The sequence below is a fragment of the Manis javanica genome, chromosome 2, assembly GCF_040802235.1.
Source record: "Manis javanica isolate MJ-LG chromosome 2, MJ_LKY, whole genome shotgun sequence".
Taxonomy (NCBI): domain Eukaryota; kingdom Metazoa; phylum Chordata; class Mammalia; order Pholidota; family Manidae; genus Manis; species Manis javanica.
The window spans coordinates 26,309,900-26,327,850 of NC_133157.1; the positions used below are offsets into that span (position 1 = coordinate 26,309,900).

At 42.0% G+C, this 17,951-nt stretch overlaps 2 protein-coding genes across 6 annotated transcripts in view; one reads left to right on the top strand and one right to left on the bottom strand.

The window, feature by feature from the left end:
• The window catches only part of ABCA1 (ATP binding cassette subfamily A member 1), a 122,626-nt gene that overhangs the window by 92,330 nt on the left and 12,345 nt on the right, over positions 1 to 17,951 (top strand). For 4 of the 5 annotated variants that reach the window (XM_073226824.1, XM_073226818.1, XM_073226825.1 and 1 more), the window contains exons 26-40: positions 717 to 765; positions 975 to 1,103; positions 2,133 to 2,281; positions 3,920 to 4,044; positions 5,268 to 5,366; positions 7,843 to 8,032; positions 9,030 to 9,124; positions 10,309 to 10,341; positions 11,431 to 11,536; positions 12,375 to 12,449; positions 12,964 to 13,133; positions 13,646 to 13,823; positions 15,732 to 15,847; positions 15,941 to 16,085; positions 17,530 to 17,653. In XM_073226824.1, the coding sequence (XP_073082925.1) occupies positions 717 to 765; positions 975 to 1,103; positions 2,133 to 2,281; positions 3,920 to 4,044; positions 5,268 to 5,366; positions 7,843 to 8,032; positions 9,030 to 9,124; positions 10,309 to 10,341; positions 11,431 to 11,536; positions 12,375 to 12,449; positions 12,964 to 13,133; positions 13,646 to 13,823; positions 15,732 to 15,847; positions 15,941 to 16,085; positions 17,530 to 17,653 (1,783 nt within the window). The remainder of the gene's footprint in view (positions 1 to 716; positions 766 to 974; positions 1,104 to 2,132; positions 2,282 to 3,919; positions 4,045 to 5,267; positions 5,367 to 7,842; positions 8,033 to 9,029; positions 9,125 to 10,308; positions 10,342 to 11,430; positions 11,537 to 12,374; positions 12,450 to 12,963; positions 13,134 to 13,645; positions 13,824 to 15,731; positions 15,848 to 15,940; positions 16,086 to 17,529; positions 17,654 to 17,951) is intronic. The other variant, XM_017680011.3, reaches the window with a different exon arrangement.
• LOC108409429 (protein NipSnap homolog 3A-like) overlaps positions 1 to 17,951 on the bottom strand; it is a 46,988-nt gene that overhangs the window by 2,822 nt on the left and 26,215 nt on the right. The gene's annotated exons all lie outside the window — the stretch shown is intronic.

A 17,951-nucleotide genomic window follows, 5' to 3' on the forward strand; every position in this document is an offset into this window, starting at 1 on the left:
GTTTTAAAGCCCATACTGTCTTTACTGTGTAGGAGCACTGCCTCCTTTTAGAGATGCAGCATCACAGACCTTGAGGACTGGAAGGGATATAAAAGTTGTCTGACCCGGTGGTCCCCAAGCTCAGTTGCAGCAGAATCATGTGGGGATATTACTGACAATAAAAATTCTAAGTCTCAGCTACAGAGTCTTTGAATTATAATTTCTGGGGATAAGGCTTTGATGTCTATGCTTTTATTACATGCTTCCTAGACAGTGGTCTGTAGTTGAGAATTTGAAAATCATTTGTCTAGATACTCTTCTGATGCTGAATTCCTGCCGTAACATTTCTAGTGAGGGCAATCCATCATCTCCTGATCACTCTGTCTTGGATAACCGTGCTAGCCTACTCAAAGATTTGGGGCCTGAGACCTAGAAGAAGCCACTTGACTTGTTCCCTGTTGATTCAGAACAAATTTCTTCTGCTGCAGCGTCCTTATGTTGTAGCTTAATTTGAAAATGATTGTCTGGATTGATAGCTCTTAACACTGAGGAAGTATTCTCTGGTTAAGAAGAGCTTTGCTTGCAAGTAACTCTGACAAAGTGTTATTAATAAATGAGGCTTTTATTTTTTGTCTTTAGGGGCTAAGAAGCCATTCAGTAATGTAATAATCATGGCAGTGATGGTTGCTGACATAACATGGTGTTTAAAATATCCTCATTTACTCTTTATTTTTCAGATATTTCTCAAAGTTGCTGAAGAGAGTGGAGTAGATGCTGAGACCTCAGGTAGCCTTTCAGGGGTGGTAGGGGTAGGGGCTACACACTCTCTGAGAAATGCCTTCTGCATGCTGTCTTAGCTCACCAATATTGTGCCTTTTCTTTTGAAATTTTTTTATTGCATTCTTATTTTTAGTGTATAAGTTTGTTAGAAATGTGGAGGGTTTGTTTTGTTACAAAATAAAATAAAATGCAGTATTCCTTTTCTTTGCCTTCAGATGGCACTTTGCCAGCCAGACGAAACAGACGGGCCTTTGGGGACAAGCAGAGCTGTCTTCGCCCATTCACTGAAGATGATGCCATTGATCCGAATGATTCCGACATAGACCCAGGTCTGTTTGGGCAAGGTCTGTGTTCCATTGTTAGAAAGTGAATTTCTCTCATGTTCTTCTCTGGAGTTCTCTTTTGATGTCTTTGAGTGAGGATGATAGATGCCTACAGGGTCCAAAGGGAGGTAGGGAGATGAGAAAAGCTGCTTTTCCTTTTTCAGTGCTGTGCCTGTGATCAAACCTGAAAGATCCTAGCCTCATCACTTCCTTCATTTCAGTGAGGTCTTTCTCTCATGAGACATATAGAGATGGTCCCTCCGTACTCTAAATCCATTTATTGTCTTTTCTGTAGAGTCTCAGTTCCTTGATATATTATTTAATTGTTGAAAAATATTCTTTGAATTGATGAATGATTTTGAATGGGTCAGCTTTTAGACTTAATTGCACCCATACACTTAAATCCTGTGGATTTGACTGGGATGGAGAAGGGGAGGCGAGAAATCAAGCAAATACTGGGAGGATGTCAAACACCTTATTTAGGAATCATTAGTTTAAGACAAGGATTTCTATAAAATTTCTAGGAACAGAAACCTTTCTGGCTCCCCCAGTCCTTGCTCATGTGAATGTGTGGTGCTTATGCTGTGCCTGATTTCATATGTTGTCAGTACTTAATTCATTTGGATGTGTCCCCTTTACTCAAAATATAACAGTTGAAAGACAAATTGCCATCTTTGTTCTCAAGTATGGCAGCCTAAATACATGGCCCATTTTATAGAATATTCTATAAAAAATTGAGGATGACTTGGTTCATCTAAATGACTTGCTGTAACACACAGTGATGTGTGAACACATCTCTTCAGCTGTTTCAGGGTACCTTCCTTTCCTGCACTTAATCAGATAAGAACTGAAAGGCAGAAACTACTACTGTTGGATATTTGAAGTCCTAACTCTGCTTGGATGTGGATTTATCCTGAAAGTCCTGTGTACTTCTGAGTAACTTCCAAGCACAAACCTCCAAGATGGTTGCTGAAGATGCTGGAAAGAGGAACACAGTGATATAAAAAAATGCCTAACCTATAGGTGACCTTCAGTGTTGGCTTCTTACAGAATCCAGAGAAACAGACCTGCTCAGTGGGATGGATGGCAAAGGTTCCTACCAAGTGAAGGGCTGGAAGCTCACACAGCAACAGTTTGTGGCCCTTTTGTGGAAGAGGCTGCTGATTGCCAGGCGGAGTCGGAAGGGATTCTTTGCTCAGGTGAGAAGAGAAGAGCTGTTCCAGGCCAGCAACTGGCTTCATGAGTGGGCTACAGGCTCCATGACCAGTGAAGGCAGGATAGAGTCATGGTTATGGGATGGATGCTGGAGCCAGATGATCTGTATTTCAGACCTAGTTCTTCTTCTTGCCACATTACTTGAGGACAAGTTATTTCTCTGTGCTTTCCTCTCTTCATATTTAAAATGATAATGTACCTATGACATGGATTGTTCTGAGGATTAAAATGAGTAAGTGCTTAGAATGGGCCTTGTAGTTGTAATTACCTTTTTTTTCTTTTTGATATCAATTTTATTGTAGAGGAATTAGCCCTGGCTGGGCAAATTAATTTTTTTTTAAATTTAAAAACCTGAGAAGTGATTTGCCCAGATGCACGTGACATATGAACTAACTGGAAAGTTGATTTTTCTCTAACTTGATGTTAAGCTGCAAAGTGATAGAAAAGATAATTAGGACAGAAAAATATTGGTAAACAGAAGATTCAAGACACTGTTGTCTGCTTTGCATGCTAACTTACTTGGTTAGGAGGGATAAATTATTCCTCTCTGTAATCAAGAAATATAGAGAAAGAACCTGTAGAGACTTTCCCACAGACCGTGTGGGTAATGCAGAGAGCATGAATTTGTAGCATTCAAATCTGGATTTGAATTCCAGTTCTGCTACTTATTGGCTGTGTGACTTTGGGCTTAGCTTTTCTGAGTTCAGTTACCTTGTTTGTTGATTGATGATAATGATACTACTTAGGGTTGTGAAGATAATTAAATGGGGTCATTGTTATACAGTATTTTCCCATGTAGTAATCACTTGGTGATAACTTTCTGCATTAAAACCCTAGAACATAGGAACCAGGGGCATCATTTGTATCTTTAAGTTTTAAAGGATGTATGCCTCAGGAATAATTGGAAGGAGCTTAGAGTTTACTTAGATAGTAGGCACAAGTCATTGTTTTCAGAGAAGGTACAGCTGTAAAGTTTGAGGATATTCAAGAAGAGTTTAGATAATTATGTTTTTTGAGTCCATCCATCAAAGGAGACAATGGCTGCCAATCTCTTTCACTGGAAACATTGTTATGGGATAGTTTTATCAGAGAATGGGTCATCTAGTCTTAGTCTGCAGGTTAAATGAGAGCACTGAAGCCAGAGGGGAGGTGACTCCACATGTAGTAGAGACAGAACCAGCTTTGGGTCTTCTGGCTCCTGGCCTCTGGCTTCTGGCTTGTTCTCTTAGCCTTCCTCTGAGTTGAGATGAGCTGAGCTGGGCTCCTGGCCCTATGTGATCCTTGGTTTTCAGAGGGAAGAGAGTAGGACCCAGTGTTCTGAGCCACCCTGCCATGTTTACTCTGTGAAGTGCTCAGCTCACTTCCTTGCCAGGTTGCCACAGCTTCTGGTACTGCCAGCTGCCAGAAAGTCCCTAGAGGGAGAGGAAGAAAGGTTCTTGGGCTCCCTGCTTCCAGCCCACCAAGAATGCCTCGGTGGAGCTCAGCTATGGGCCCTGTACTCCCCATTTGTATTCTGGCTGGTCTGGGAGACTGGGTGGACTCATTGGGGCTTGCCTCCTGGCCTTTTCTTTCTAACACCTGCCATTCTGTGATTTCCCTTCCCCATCCACCCCTGGTTCTAGATTGTCCTGCCAGCCGTGTTTGTCTGCATTGCATTGGTATTCAGCTTGATTGTGCCACCCTTCGGCAAGTACCCCAGCCTGGAACTTCAGCCCTGGATGTACAATGAACAGTACACATTTGTCAGGTAAGTGTGTGCCTTCTGGGCCCAAGGAGAGAGGAGAGCTCCGGTAGACCAAGGGTGTTTACTGCACTGAGGGCCAAGAAGAGGTGAATTCAAGAATTACACAGTGGAATGGATTTTATCAGCTCTGGCTGAAGCCTTGCATGAACTAATATGGGTGCAAAGAACAGCAGGGAGCTGAACCCGAAATACCAGACCAGTCCCCCGTTGTCCCACTTAAGCTTCTTCCTGTTTATCCTGCTATTGTCAGAAACTGTCATATGAGTCTTATGTATGTCATCTGCCCTTGCAAAAATATCTGTGATCAAGCTCTAATAAATTTGGATTTTTATAGCTATGTTTTAATTTTGTAGTTTAATTACAGGGTTTCCATACACTGTCAAAGCATTGTACCACCCAGGCTCTTGTTTCTGTACAGCATAATTAGTTGTACATATTTAGTTGTAGATATTAGCTGGTGTTTTTTCTTTAGACCAAAGTGCCAGCTACTCTGTAACAATACAGTGCTTCAAACAAAGGGACAAAAGGAACCTCTCTGTCTCATTACACAGGAGTGTTCTTCAGTCTTGTAGTATTTATAGTTTGTTAGATGGTGGGGTGGGGTGTGGAGGATTATGTGAGTGATATAAAAGGGAAGCTTAAAAACAAACAAAAACATGAAAAATCCTATGTGAATCAGTCTTTTTCTCTAACTCTATGTTTCCTTACTACTGAATTCAGGTTTACCTTATTCTTTCTTTCCCTAGCTGCTGACCCTGTACTGCCCAGGGCTATGGAACAAGGATTTGTTTTGTATTTGTAACCTGTGCACATTATTGTGCTTTCTAGTTGTTCATGTAAACATTCAGCCAATAAAATCTGCCTGCCCTTTCTAGAAAATCCTGGTTGTCTGTGCCTAATGGATGATTGTGAAAGTATTTTTGAAATACTCATCCTAATGAATTTCTTCATATTAAAATAGATATGTAAATGTATATATGCATGTTTGTGCATACCATACATGAACTTATTCACACAAGCTCCACTTCAGAATGCTATGTTACCTTATACCAAATATGTAGTTAGAGCCTGAGCTCCTCTAGGGTAGGTTCTATGTTTTATTCATTTCTGTTTTAAAAGCTTGGCACACAGGAAGTACCTTGAGTGTTTAATGTAGAAAAGCATTTCAAACTCCCAGTCCTGGTTTTAATGAATCACTGAACTGGCTGCCTCTCATGTTCCCACAGTAATGACGCTCCTGAGGATGTGGGCACCCAGGAACTTTTGAATGCCCTCACTAAAGACCCTGGCTTCGGGACCCGATGTATGGAAGGAAACCCAATTCCGTGAGTGTCACTTGAGCTAGGAGACTCTCCATGGCTGGCTTCTTATGCTTGTCATCTGGTTTGATCTCTAATATACCCATTTATCAGCTATGATAAGTGCACCATAGTGACTACTGTCATGTGTCCTTTGAACCATTTTTTATTTTTAAGAAGTTAATAGAGTAACCTAATCAAACCATCTTGGAACAAACAGATTAGGAGAGTTTTTTAATATCCTGCAAAGAAAATCGCCAAACATGTCTGTTTACTGCTTTAGAAATTAATATTTAATTTAAATAACACTTTATACTTTCTGATTAAATGATTTTCCCTTCTTCCTTCCAGCTCCTGTACCTGAAGGCAGAGACAGGCTGCCATTATATATAATTTGCAGTTTTGCTTATTAGCTTCTTCCTTTACAAACCTGAAATGATGATGTATTCATTTCTATAAAAATGGACATTTTCTTTTAGAGTTTCATATTTTTATCTTTTCTTCAAAGTACTCTTTAAGAAAGTGGGCAGTGTATGAATTAATTCAGTGATGTATCTACATGTCTCTCAGTGGGTATGGCAGGACGTATGTTGGCGATGTTTGTAAGGGAAGATAGTGAAGAGAGGTGTGGCTCTTCAGAGAGAGTCAGAGAGAGCCAAACGATGGCAGAGATGAGTTCAGGCTTCGAGGCAGAATTTGCTATTAAAGCTGTTACACCACAGACTCAGGAAATTATAGAGAGTATGGGAAGGTATAGGAAGATTGGAGAAGGACTAACTTGAATTCCAGGTTTTAAAGGGAAGATACCAACCTTGTAAATGACAGACTAAGTGCAATACCTGTGCATGCAAGGTTTTAGAGTTGATTATAGAGACTGTGCACTTGCTATGTTTTATTAGTAATTGGATGCTTAGTAAATGTTAGTACTCTTTTAACACCCAGTGGGCAGTAAATCCCAGCAGCCAATATTGGTTCCTAAAGAACAAGATGACCCAGGTGGAAAAGGACACAGAAACATCGTGTCTGGACACAAGGCTTTTGATGAGATTCCACTTATAAGTTTTATAGGTGAGCTGGAAGAATGAGATGAGATGATGATAAGGTCAAGTGGATTCATCATATGTCAGCTGAACAGTATTGACTCACAGATAGATGCTGGCCGGGGAAGGATGTGTAGGAGCCTGCTCTGGACTCAGCTTGCAGACCGAGACAAGGGGCACGGCCCCTGACACCAGAGGCCCCACAGTGCGGAGGCAGAACACTGCTGAACATGGCTTGGGGGTGGTCTGATGGAAGGGCCCCAGTCTGGCAGCTTCTTCTGAATTCATGTTTTAGCTTTTACAAAAAGTAGTAAAACTGAGAGAAGTTTGACTGGGACATTTACCTGTGGCATCTAACTTGGTCTCAGGCCAATCATTTTGTGAAGGTTTTAGAGTGTGAGCTCCAGGAGCACCATGCCTTTGATTTTTCTATCAAGTCAGGGTGCTTTAGAGAGAACTACAGGGAATCCACAAAAGTGTTATTTGAAACAAGAATAACATAAAGACTCTTCCTCTGCTTGAAATTACAGAATTTTGGAATTGGAAGGGACATTAGAGATGAGCAGATGAAACAAGTCATTTTGTACTTTTATTTTACTTAGTGGAGAAAATAAGCCCCTCTTGTCGATGGTCTCACAGTGATTCAAGAGCTCAAGTCGGGCATAAAGGCCTTGTCTTTTGTCACTGCTTGCAAACAACCTAGTTCTTCGTGTACCAAACAATGTCAGCCCTATCCTCTACTTCCGCAGTTCTCTTCTCATTTTGAAACATGAAGTGAACCCTGACGTTCCCCGCAGGTTTTCAGCACATTGAGCGGAAAATGCAGATCCCTCCGCAGGCCCGCGTCACCCAGCGCCTGCCTCCCTCTCTTGCTCCCTGCTCGTCAGCAGTCCAGCCGCAGTGCCTTCCCGCGGTTCCTGAGACGAAGCTCGGGGCCTTCACACCTGCTCATGACATTCTTTCACCCCAAATCGCTGCCTGGTCGTTCTCTCTCATTTTTTACATTTTTGGCTGAAGTATCACCTCTTTGGGTGGATCTTTCCCACTTGTCACTCTCCCTTTGTTTTGCTTCATTGTGGGGTGTCAAAGATTATATTATTTGTTGTCCAGCTTTCCGTGGGAACATAAACTCTGTAACGGCAGGGACTTTGTCCCGGTCACCCCAGAATGTACACACACATGCTCAGTGAATATTTGTTGAGTGAAGACATGGGTGAATGACCCCATGCTGGTGGACTCAGCTGAATGGAGTTCAGTATGCGAGCATTTAGGCCCATTTTGCATTCCATCCTCCTCCTCTGTAAAGTGAGTTTGCATCTTACAAGTCTGTGGGGGATCAAATAACGAAATGCTGAGGGGACAGATGCTTGCTTGCAGTTGATGTTGCTTATCTGTGCTCCCAAGGTAACAGGAAAGGCCAGGCCCTCTCAAGTGATCCTACCCTTGCTGTCCTCCCTTTGCAGAGACATGCCCTGCTCAGTGGGGGAGGAGGACTGGACCACTGCCCCAGTTCCACAGACCATCACGGACCTGTTCCAAAATGGGAACTGGACAATGGAGAACCCCTCACCTACCTGCCAGTGCAGCAGTGACAAAATCAAGAAGATGCTGCCCGTGTGTCCACTGGGGGCAGGGGGTCTGCCTCCTCCACAAGTGAGTCACTGTGTGTGCAAGCAGGTGGGGGGGTCATGGGGGGCTGGGAAACTTCTGCTTGGGAAGAAGGAATGGATGACTTACCACGTGAGGGGGGCTCTTTCAGTCTTGATCATCATTCTTGTCATAGGGAAAAGCATGGAGGGGAAGGGGTTTGGACCACATTGTGCTTCTATCTGAGGGAGCTCAGCCTGTGACTCTAGTTGGAAAAGTTAGCCTAGGCTACTAACTTGTGTGAGTCAAAACCAGAGCACAATACCCTGGATCAGTGGCTGTGGGAGACACACTGTGGCCTCTTCTGCAGAGATGGTGCCACAGGAGACCATGACAGGCCCACTTCCATCCCTGCTCTGCCACAGATGAGCTGGTGACTTTGGATAGACCACTCAGAGTGGGCCTGTTTCCTCACCCCTGAATTAGGGAGGCTGGCTCATAAGATTTTGGAGGTTCTTAAAACTCTGACATTCTCTGAGACTCTGAGTGTGGGAGGCAGTTCTGAGCTGTTTTCTCTGAGAGCAGCTTGAGGAAGAGGCTTGCTTGTAATACTTCTCTGCTGCTTTATCAGCATCCAGGTTTCAGGGTGAGGACCATAATTTTAAATGGGTGTGAGAACTTAAAGAGGTTCTAGTTATCTCTCCTTAAAATAACAGCTAGGGGAATTATCAGCATAACTCTAGCAAATTAAAGAATTCACTAGGTATAGTCAGTGATGCTGCTCCCTAGGCCTTTGTGAGTATGCAGAATCGTATTCTGTTGTCTATGTTTAGTTGTTCACAATAACTTCCTGGGGATGATCTTGGCTTAGCATAGGTGATGGCCAGTACAGAGTGAACCAGGCCTTGGTGCTGGCTGATGGCCGTGCCTTGGCCCTATGGGCAGGATCTGGTCTCACTGTGGTCCATCTTTGAGGGACATATGTCATTGTAGTCCTAGATTTGTTTTCTGCCCCAATTATGGTCCATAAAGACACTTGTGCTTTGTTTTTCTGTGATAACAGAGAAAACAGAAAACTGTGGACATCCTTCAGAACCTGACAGGAAGAAACATTTCAGATTATCTGGTGAAGACTTATGTGCAGATCATAGCCAAAAGGTCATTACTTATTAAACTTGCCCCTTGCTTTATCAATCCTGATTAGAGAAATTAAAGGCTTAAAAATAGTAGACTGAATGGTGGGGGAAATTTTGGCCTGATACTCTCCCAAATTAGAGAAGATAAGTACTGTGGACATTCAGCTGTCAGCATCAAGTTGGGACTGCCTGGAATAATCACAGTTCTGTGAATTAGATAAATTCTGGCAATCTAATAATGCACAGCATTGTGACTGTAGTTGACAACACTATTATTTGCTTCCAATTTGCTAAGAAACTCTATCTTAAATGTTCTCACCACAAAAAAGAGAGGATAATGGGACGTGATGGAGGTGTTAGCTAATGGCACCATGATAATCATAGTATACAAATATATTAAATCAATGTGCATGCCTTAATCTTAAATAATGTTACATGCCATTTATATCCTAATAAATATAAAGAAATCTGGATTCAGATTTGGATTCTGCCACTTAACTATCTGCTTTACCAAGGTAACCAGTTGTCCTTTAAGAAGACTTAGTTCATAAAAAATGTGATGATAATGTTGCTCTTACCAGTTTGTTGGGAGAATTAAATGAAATGATAAATGTAATAAAGTGCCTCTTGTGGGAGGAATGCATGATACTCTGTGGCATTATGAAGAGAGTCTGGGCTAGCTCAGAACTTGGCTGTGGAGCCCTGGAAGAGCCATGTAGCTTCCTGGGTCATCACTGCAGTGTTGGATACTTGGTTTAAGCCCTGGCACTGTTTGCTCCGGTGTCCTTTCGGCTGCTTGTGCCTCTCAGTTAGGAGTCCTCTGTGACTTTAAATGACAAGGGTATGCTTAAATGGCAATTACCATGAATTTCCAAGAAAGAGACATAGACTCTCCATGTCATTCATAGTTGAAGCATTACTTTGAATTGAAAGAAGTTTCTAGTTCCATCTCATCTTTGTACATAAGGTGGTTTTTGAATGGTTTCATCCAAAGCATGATTTTCATATAAATAAGGTTTTAAGATGGGGGAAAGCCTGTTGAGTAGGGCTTCTTTCCATTGGCACAACCCTGCCAGACCTGCCTGATCATTGAATTATTTTTGTCCCTTTGTAGTGTCCTCAGGTAGATAGGTACTCCTTTTTGTATCATCAGGAATAGGATCCATGTTTCTGTGAACTGATATTTGGTTTCTTTGGCTTTTCCAGCTTAAAGAACAAGATCTGGGTGAATGAGTTTAGGTGAGTTGATCTCTTTTTGTGCTTTCTTCTAGTTTTCTTGGCTGTGGTAGTTCAGTCAAGAAATGCAGGTATCTTGAATAGTTCAGTCAGGAGGATGATTTTAATGCAGGTATCTTGAATCTGGGGAAGTTACTGGTTTGTGGATTATTTTGCCCTTAGTGTTTCTGTTCAGTGCCCAGTTGTCAAGTTCAGAGGCCTTTAAAATATTTGGTATACTGAGTTCCTTGAGGAAGTTCAGCAGTTTCTTAGGTGTCTCTAGGGATTTACCAGGAAGCACTATGCTGTGAGAGAATATCTATGCTATTTCCACTTTTCTCCCAAATCAGATTCCCAAGGGGTCCTAGAGACTCAAGTATAATTTTTCAAGCCTTTGGAATGAGACCAAGAAGGTCTTGGATGAAATGAAAGGCACCAAAGCCATATATTTTCACTGTATTTGAACTCATTTATCCTTCTGTGTTTTGAAGGAACAGGTGGGACTGGGGAAGAAAAGGAAGAATCCTTGAAGTCACTCAATATTTCATGAAAAATGAGACCTTAAATGGCTGCCTCAAAACTTAGCTCTGTCACTGTTTTCCACCTTTCCTCTTGGCCTTTTCCCCAAGGGCCAGCACCCACAGGACTCTGAGCAGAGCAGATGCAGAACCCTAGAGTGGCCCTCTTACTAGGAAAGAGCCAAGGCCTATGGATAAGCCTTCCCTAGCCTACCCTGATCAGTGTCCCCCATCATTCGTCCTGATTCCCCATCTGCTTGCCTCAAGACCCACTGCAGGTGTGAGTCACAAAGTGGGAGGAGCATCTGTGAGATGGACTGTTCTCTCCGCAGTGTCTCAGATGTCATACTTTATGTGTACTTAGACCCAGGTCCCTCCCACTTGGGAGGACCTCTCTTAATTCTAACCAGAAGAGTTAAGAGATTGTCAGAATCCACTGGAGGAGGCCAAGCTGTAATATTCTCTGACTTCAGTCCTACTTTAAGTAAGCAGTTTATCTAAATGAAGCATGCACATGCTCAGGTGGTGTCTTCTGCTGAGTGACTGGTATTGTGTACCACATTGTCTGTGTTTTAATGTCAGGCTGTTCTTTTAGGTATGGAGGATTTTCCCTGGGTGCCAGCAATTCTCAGTCACTTCCTCCAAGTCAAGAAGTTAATGATGCCATCAGGGAAATGAAGAAACTCTTGAAGGTGGCCAAGGTACAGTATGCATCCTAGGACATGTCAGAAAAATGTCCTAGAGAACAATGGCCCAGAGTTGCTGCTGCATGGGAGTAGTGGGCAGGCAAATCTAATCACCTAGCCACTGATTGTTTTTAAGATTTTAAATACAAAGTCATCATTGGCATGTAGTGATCTTACACCAATCAGGACTGAACTACTCAGTGTATATTTAACATCTGAAAGTGTAGATGAAAAACAAATTCAGAAATTTAAAAGCTCTCAGAATAACAAGTTTTTGAATTTGGCCAGTGGGTAAACTGGGCTTCAAACACATTTTTCTAAAACAATCACTGGTTAAAAAGGTAATAAATCATTTTCTTTAAGCTGGCAATAGGCTTCAGGACCTGATAAGCACTAATTTCATTTGTCTATATTTCAGGTTTTCCACTTTTAAATGAGAATTGTGAGGGGGTCAGATGATATGGACTCCAAATGGATAGCAATGACAGTCCTAGAGTTTGTACCTCTGCTTCCAAGGCACAGACCCCATGTGTCTGACACATTTGCACACTGAGCGTAGTTTTGGGTCTTACACCAGGGAATCTCTGAAGAATCCTCATCACCCAGTGAAGCCAGACATCTCTATCTTGTGACTTTGAGTCGCAGGGTGTCCCCATGATTCCTTTAAGATTTTTTGGCTCCTGGAAACATCAGTGCTTTAGATTTATCGACACTTGTTTCTTAGGAGCCAGTTATTCAGTGGCTTCAAATTTCATTTCAGTTGAATGAGGCAGTGATAGTGGTGCTCTTCATAAGGTTGTCCCTGTTGCCCTTGTGAACCATCCCAGCTGAGGCAGGTTTCTTTTGTTCACAGGACAGTTCTGCAGATCGATTTCTCAGCAGCTTGGGAAGGTTCATGACAGGACTGGATAAGAAAAATAACGTCAAGGTAAAGCACTTTGTTCCAGTAGCTGCTTGATGAATAGTAATCCTTATGTTCCGTGAAGTACTTTCAAGCTCATGATAAGATGATGCAGGTATTCGTGACAGAGAAAGCCGACTAGTAATTTTATCATTTAGGCCATATGGTATAGTTATTAAGGGAATTTGCTTTGCCACCAGATGTACCAAGTGAGCCCTTGTGAACTTAATCAAATTACTTATCCTATCTCAGCCTCAGTTTCCTAAGCTATAAGATGGGGACAGTAATCAGGCTATGTCAGAGTTGTGGTGAGGATTAAATGACTTAGGGATATAAGGGGGTCAGCACAGTGCCTGGTCACATGGCCAGGGTTCAGTATGCCTGCCTGCTGTTATGACTTTGCCATGTTCTTTGACTGTAATGTTTTGTCTTGGTGTGTGACTGAGAGTTTCTGCAATTTATGTGTATGTTTTGTGTGTGCATCTACCACTGGGAGTAGAGTTTGGGAATATTACCTTGTACCTGGTATACTTTATTTCAGGTGTGGTTCAATAACAAGGGTTGGCATGCCATCAGCTCTTTCTTGAATGTCATCAACAATGCCATTCTCCGGGCCAACTTGCAGAAGGGAGAGAATCCTAGACAATATGGGATCACTGCTTTTAATCACCCCCTGAATCTCACCAAACAGCAGCTTTCAGAAGTGGCTCTGTAAGTGTGGCTGTCTAAATGGCTGGGTGGGTATGGAGAGGAGAGGGTGTTGGAGGAATCGTGAAGCAGGGAAAGGATATAGGAAGCTGGTTTTGGAGTAAAACCTCGGGAAACAGTTACATTATGGTGTATGTCTGGGTTGATCCAGGCTCTGGGAAGAAAATTGTCAGTTTATGAATTGCCTGGCAGGGATTAAACTGCAGAAGATAAATGATTCTGTAGTGAATAAGTAGGGTTACATGTAGTGAATTCATATAAAATGAAAAAAGTTGTTAATAAAATCCTAAAATATTTTAATTTGCCATTAATACAATGTTTAATAAGAAATAAATTTCATTTGCTTCAAAACCACTGTTTTTAAACTTGGTGAAACATGCTTTTATCAGGTTGTCTTTAATTCCTGAATTAAGCCTCTGTGTGTGTGTGTCTGGGTGTCTGTGTGTCTCTCCTCCTTGGCTGAGTCTTCGGCTGCGTCAGTGGCCCCTCAAATCCTCACTGCCTTTCTTTTCTAGGATGACCACATCAGTGGATGTCCTTGTGTCCATCTGCGTCATCTTTGCAATGTCCTTCGTCCCAGCCAGCTTTGTTGTGTTCCTGATCCAGGAGCGGGTCAGCAAAGCGAAGCACCTGCAGCTCATCAGCGGAGTGAAGCCCGTCATCTACTGGCTCTCCAATTTTGTCTGGGACATGGTAAGGGCACCTGTCTGCCGCTGCCTTATACATGCCATCGGGGCTGTGGATCGGATGAACAACACGGCTGTGCTCTGCTAAAAGTGTTCTAACTAGACTAAAGATAAATGAAAAAGGAAAAGGTAGAAGCAGTTGTATGTTCTCATGACACCAACCATGATGTTAAATACAGAGCTGATTTCACATCAGAGAGAAAATTTGTCCACACCAACTACATTTAATACCACTACCACCTTATTTCCTAAGTGACAACTTCTCAAAGAAACCTTGAGATGGAAGACTTAGTCAAAACTCCAGTTTCTCTCTTGTCTGATAGTTTTCTACCTCCAGAATCAGGGTGTTATTTGCTTTACTAGGAAATATCTGTCATTGGAAAACCATATTTTTTTACCAGGAGCTTATCCATCCATTGCAAATATGTTTTTGCATCAGCTCTAATACATTGTTTCTGTTTATACCAATAGAGAAGACTTCAAAGAATTCTGAAGTTTTAATTTTTATAGAGTTGAAATGTATCTCCCTATAACTTCCATTAATTATAAGCTATACAGAAATTTAATTCTCCCACTGCACAATTGAAGATAACTTCATTTAACCTATGTTTTCCCCAGATAAGATGGCACGTGGGAACACACTTTGTAATCTTTAACGCAATATACAAATGTGAGTGGTGATGCAGATGGTGTCTGTGCTGATTATACTGAGCCTCTCGGACTTGCCACTATTCTGATACTATTGCCTTTCTATGGCCATGCATTGTATCATTAAGGTGAACAGTTAGAAGTCTAGAGGGAATTTATCTTTATCCCGTACTTCTTTTTATTTTATTGATTGATTGACTGAATGAAGTAGTTGATATATAATTATGCCATACCTCTATTACTAAGCCCCAGGGTATTTCACTTTGGAAGGAGCACTGTCTTGTTGGCAACTTGGTAGTAAACTGAAACTCCATTCCACAGGAATGATTGTTGAGTGGGTTCTCTTTCGTTCTATACTAATACAATTGACTGTTTTGAACCTGAACTTTATAATTAATCTTATTAAACTGCATCTTGTTTAGTATCCATTTGTTTTTGTTTTTATCCTGATCTAGTAATTACTTCATCCAGTAAATACATGCTGAATGCTCACTGTGTGTCGACTGCCTGCCAAAGGAGATTCAGAAATGAAAGAGCAAGTTCCTGAACTCAGGGACTTCACTTTAACTTTCTGTATATGATCCATCTCTCCCTGCTTTAGAGCCTCTAAAATTTGCTGTAATCATGTCTTCATCTAAGTTGTTGATAAACACATTGGGTAGGATGGGAATGAAGCAGAACCCTGCTGTCTGAAGCTACAACTTCTTCTAACAGCTGACAAATCCACTCTTGCCTCCCTGCTTATGCTTTTCTCTGCCCACTATGAACTCTCATAATTGTCCCATGGTCATATCTTTACTTCTGCATGTTAATGCTTGATACATCATCAGGATAGACTTTCAAATTATTGTCAGTGTGGTGAAACAGTTCTGATGTTTGTGTTAAAGCGTTTATCTCACAAAGAGATTACCCATGAGACTGAATGTGGGTAGACTGACACAGCCCTCTTCAGGAAGAACAATGAAAGCTTAGTTGCTGCCTGTAGAATTGAAATTACTCTGGGAATCATCGTTCAGTAGGTTTACTAAGCGTCACACTTTGGCTTCACTGTTGGAAAGACAGAAAGGGCATGAGTTTATAAAATCAGCCAAGGGTACAATTCTTGTCAAAATGTATTGTCCAGTATTTTGATTGTTTATGTGGCTTTATTAATTCAGAGTTATTCTCTAATACATTTATCTGCCCTTTCTTGTCTGATGATGGTGAAGACTTGAGATTTATCTTTAAGGACTTAGAGGTGAACTTTGTTTCCGTGTTTTACCTTTAGTGCAACTATGTGGTCCCTGCCACACTGGTCGTTATCATCTTCATCTGCTTTCAGCAGAAGTCCTACGTGTCCTCCACCAATCTGCCTGTGCTAGCCCTTCTACTTTTGCTATATGGGTAAGGCACCTCTGGATGGGGGAAAGGCATTTGGTGCTCAGTGTCAGAGAGGCAGGGGACACCCAATGGACATTTGTCTTTGTGCCTCACCAGGTGGTCGATCACACCTCTTATGTACCCAGCCTCCTTTGTGTTCAAGATCCCCAGCACAGCTTACGTGGTCCTCACCAGTGTGAACCTCTTCATCGGGATCAATGGCAGCGTGGCCACTTTTGTGTTGGAGCTCTTCACCAACAATGTGAGTTCTGTAAAAGAGTACCTCCTGCTGGGATGAGCATTTCTGGGGAGCCAGAAGACAGGGTCAAGTCATAATTTTTTTCTGCTTGTCGGTGGTGTTGACACCACAGAGCACTCTGTCCTATCTCAGACTGTCTCTTCCTGGGTTTGCGTAGCACCTCTCTCTCCTCCTTTGCCTTATATTTCTCTGATCAAACCTTTCAGTTTACTTTGACAAGTTCTTTTATACTCTTCTGTTTAAATGTTGTTTTTCCTGACATTTGGCCTGCTGCCATCTTTGCTTTCTACTTTCGATGCTATCTCTGGATAATGGCATTCAGTCCAGAGGCTTTTATCATCACCACTCTCAGTGTCTTAGGTTGTTATCTCTCAGATCTGTGCCTTTAGCCCTGACAGTTCCCTTGAACTCTAGATGCACATTTTCACTTGCCTAGTAGATGGCTCCATTTAGATAATTTACAGATATCCCAGACTCGACATGTCTAATTATTTTCCTTGCCATTCCTGTTACACCGAAAGGCATTGTCATCCCCCCAGTTGCCTCTGCTGGCCATAATAGGGTCATCTAAGATGCCTTGCTTTTGCTTATTTCCCACAATTAACTGGTTACCTTGTCAGTTCTTCCAGTTCCAGATCTCTTAAACAAGGGTCCCTGTGCATTCCTGTTGTCATTCCCTTTGTCCAAGCACCTTAGCACACAAGGCCTTTCAGAGGTGTGCAGCCCTTCCTGGCCGGTAATCACTATATCCTTTCCCAAGACTCTGTAAACCTCAGCTGAGTCGTCTCTTAAACCCTCCACACTCCTGCAGGCCTGGCTTAAAATGTCCTTATCACGGAGTCTGGTGGTTTCTCCCTTACCCTTCAAGACTGAGTCAAATGTGAAGCTCCCCTTACCTGCCCTATGGGAGATGCTGTCTTTTCCCTGTGTTCCCAGGTTCCTTCATTCTTGCCTCCAATTATGTAGTAATTTCCTTAGAGCAGAGACTGCTTCTCACTAACTTTGCTTCTCACATGCCCTATCAAGGTACACCCAGCACATAGCTTCTTACTCAGATGCTGGTTATTTGGCCACTGCTAACTTAATTTACTTGAGGAAATTCCAACAAAATCCTGAGATTGAAATATTGACCCAGGCATGAGCAATTTGCTTTTAAGATGTTAAGCCAATATATTGTTAGGGATTTGCTTTTGATTAAACAAATCCATGTTTCTATGAACTTTGCTCATATTTCTCCATACTCATAGCATTGTTCTAAATTTTCTAAAGAGCAAAATTTTATTGTTATATATCATCATCTATGGCTGCTACTATTTATTGGTATCTGAATTGAAAGATTCAGTTTAACACCAGGGAATCAAATTTTTTCTTCCCTATACTTTAGACTTTGATAAATTTTTAGCCTAAACCATGAATGACATTCAGTTTTTCTCTCTCTTATTTTTAGAAGCTGAATAATATCAATGATATCCTGAAGTCTGTGTTCTTGATCTTCCCACATTTTTGCCTGGGACGGGGGCTCATTGACATGGTGAAAAACCAGGCCATGGCTGATGCCTTGGAAAGGTTTGGTGAGTGGCAGCAATGACTGGAGGATGCTCTAACTGAGGTGGCCATTTTCATGGGTCTTGGTATTCTGCCCTTTGTTTTGGAAGGAGGCTGGAAACGGGGCATAGGTCTTCCCACCACTGATGGTTGTGACATGGGTTTTGTAATACAACCATTTGCCTGTGCCTCTGAATGCACTGAGAAAGTGAGAAGGCAGTTGAGAGGCAAGGAAAACACTGGCTTTAGCATGGATTCAGTGTCTAATGCCACTGGTTGGGTTTGTTAGTCATTGGAAAAGTCAAACCATAGCTTTGAGATTAG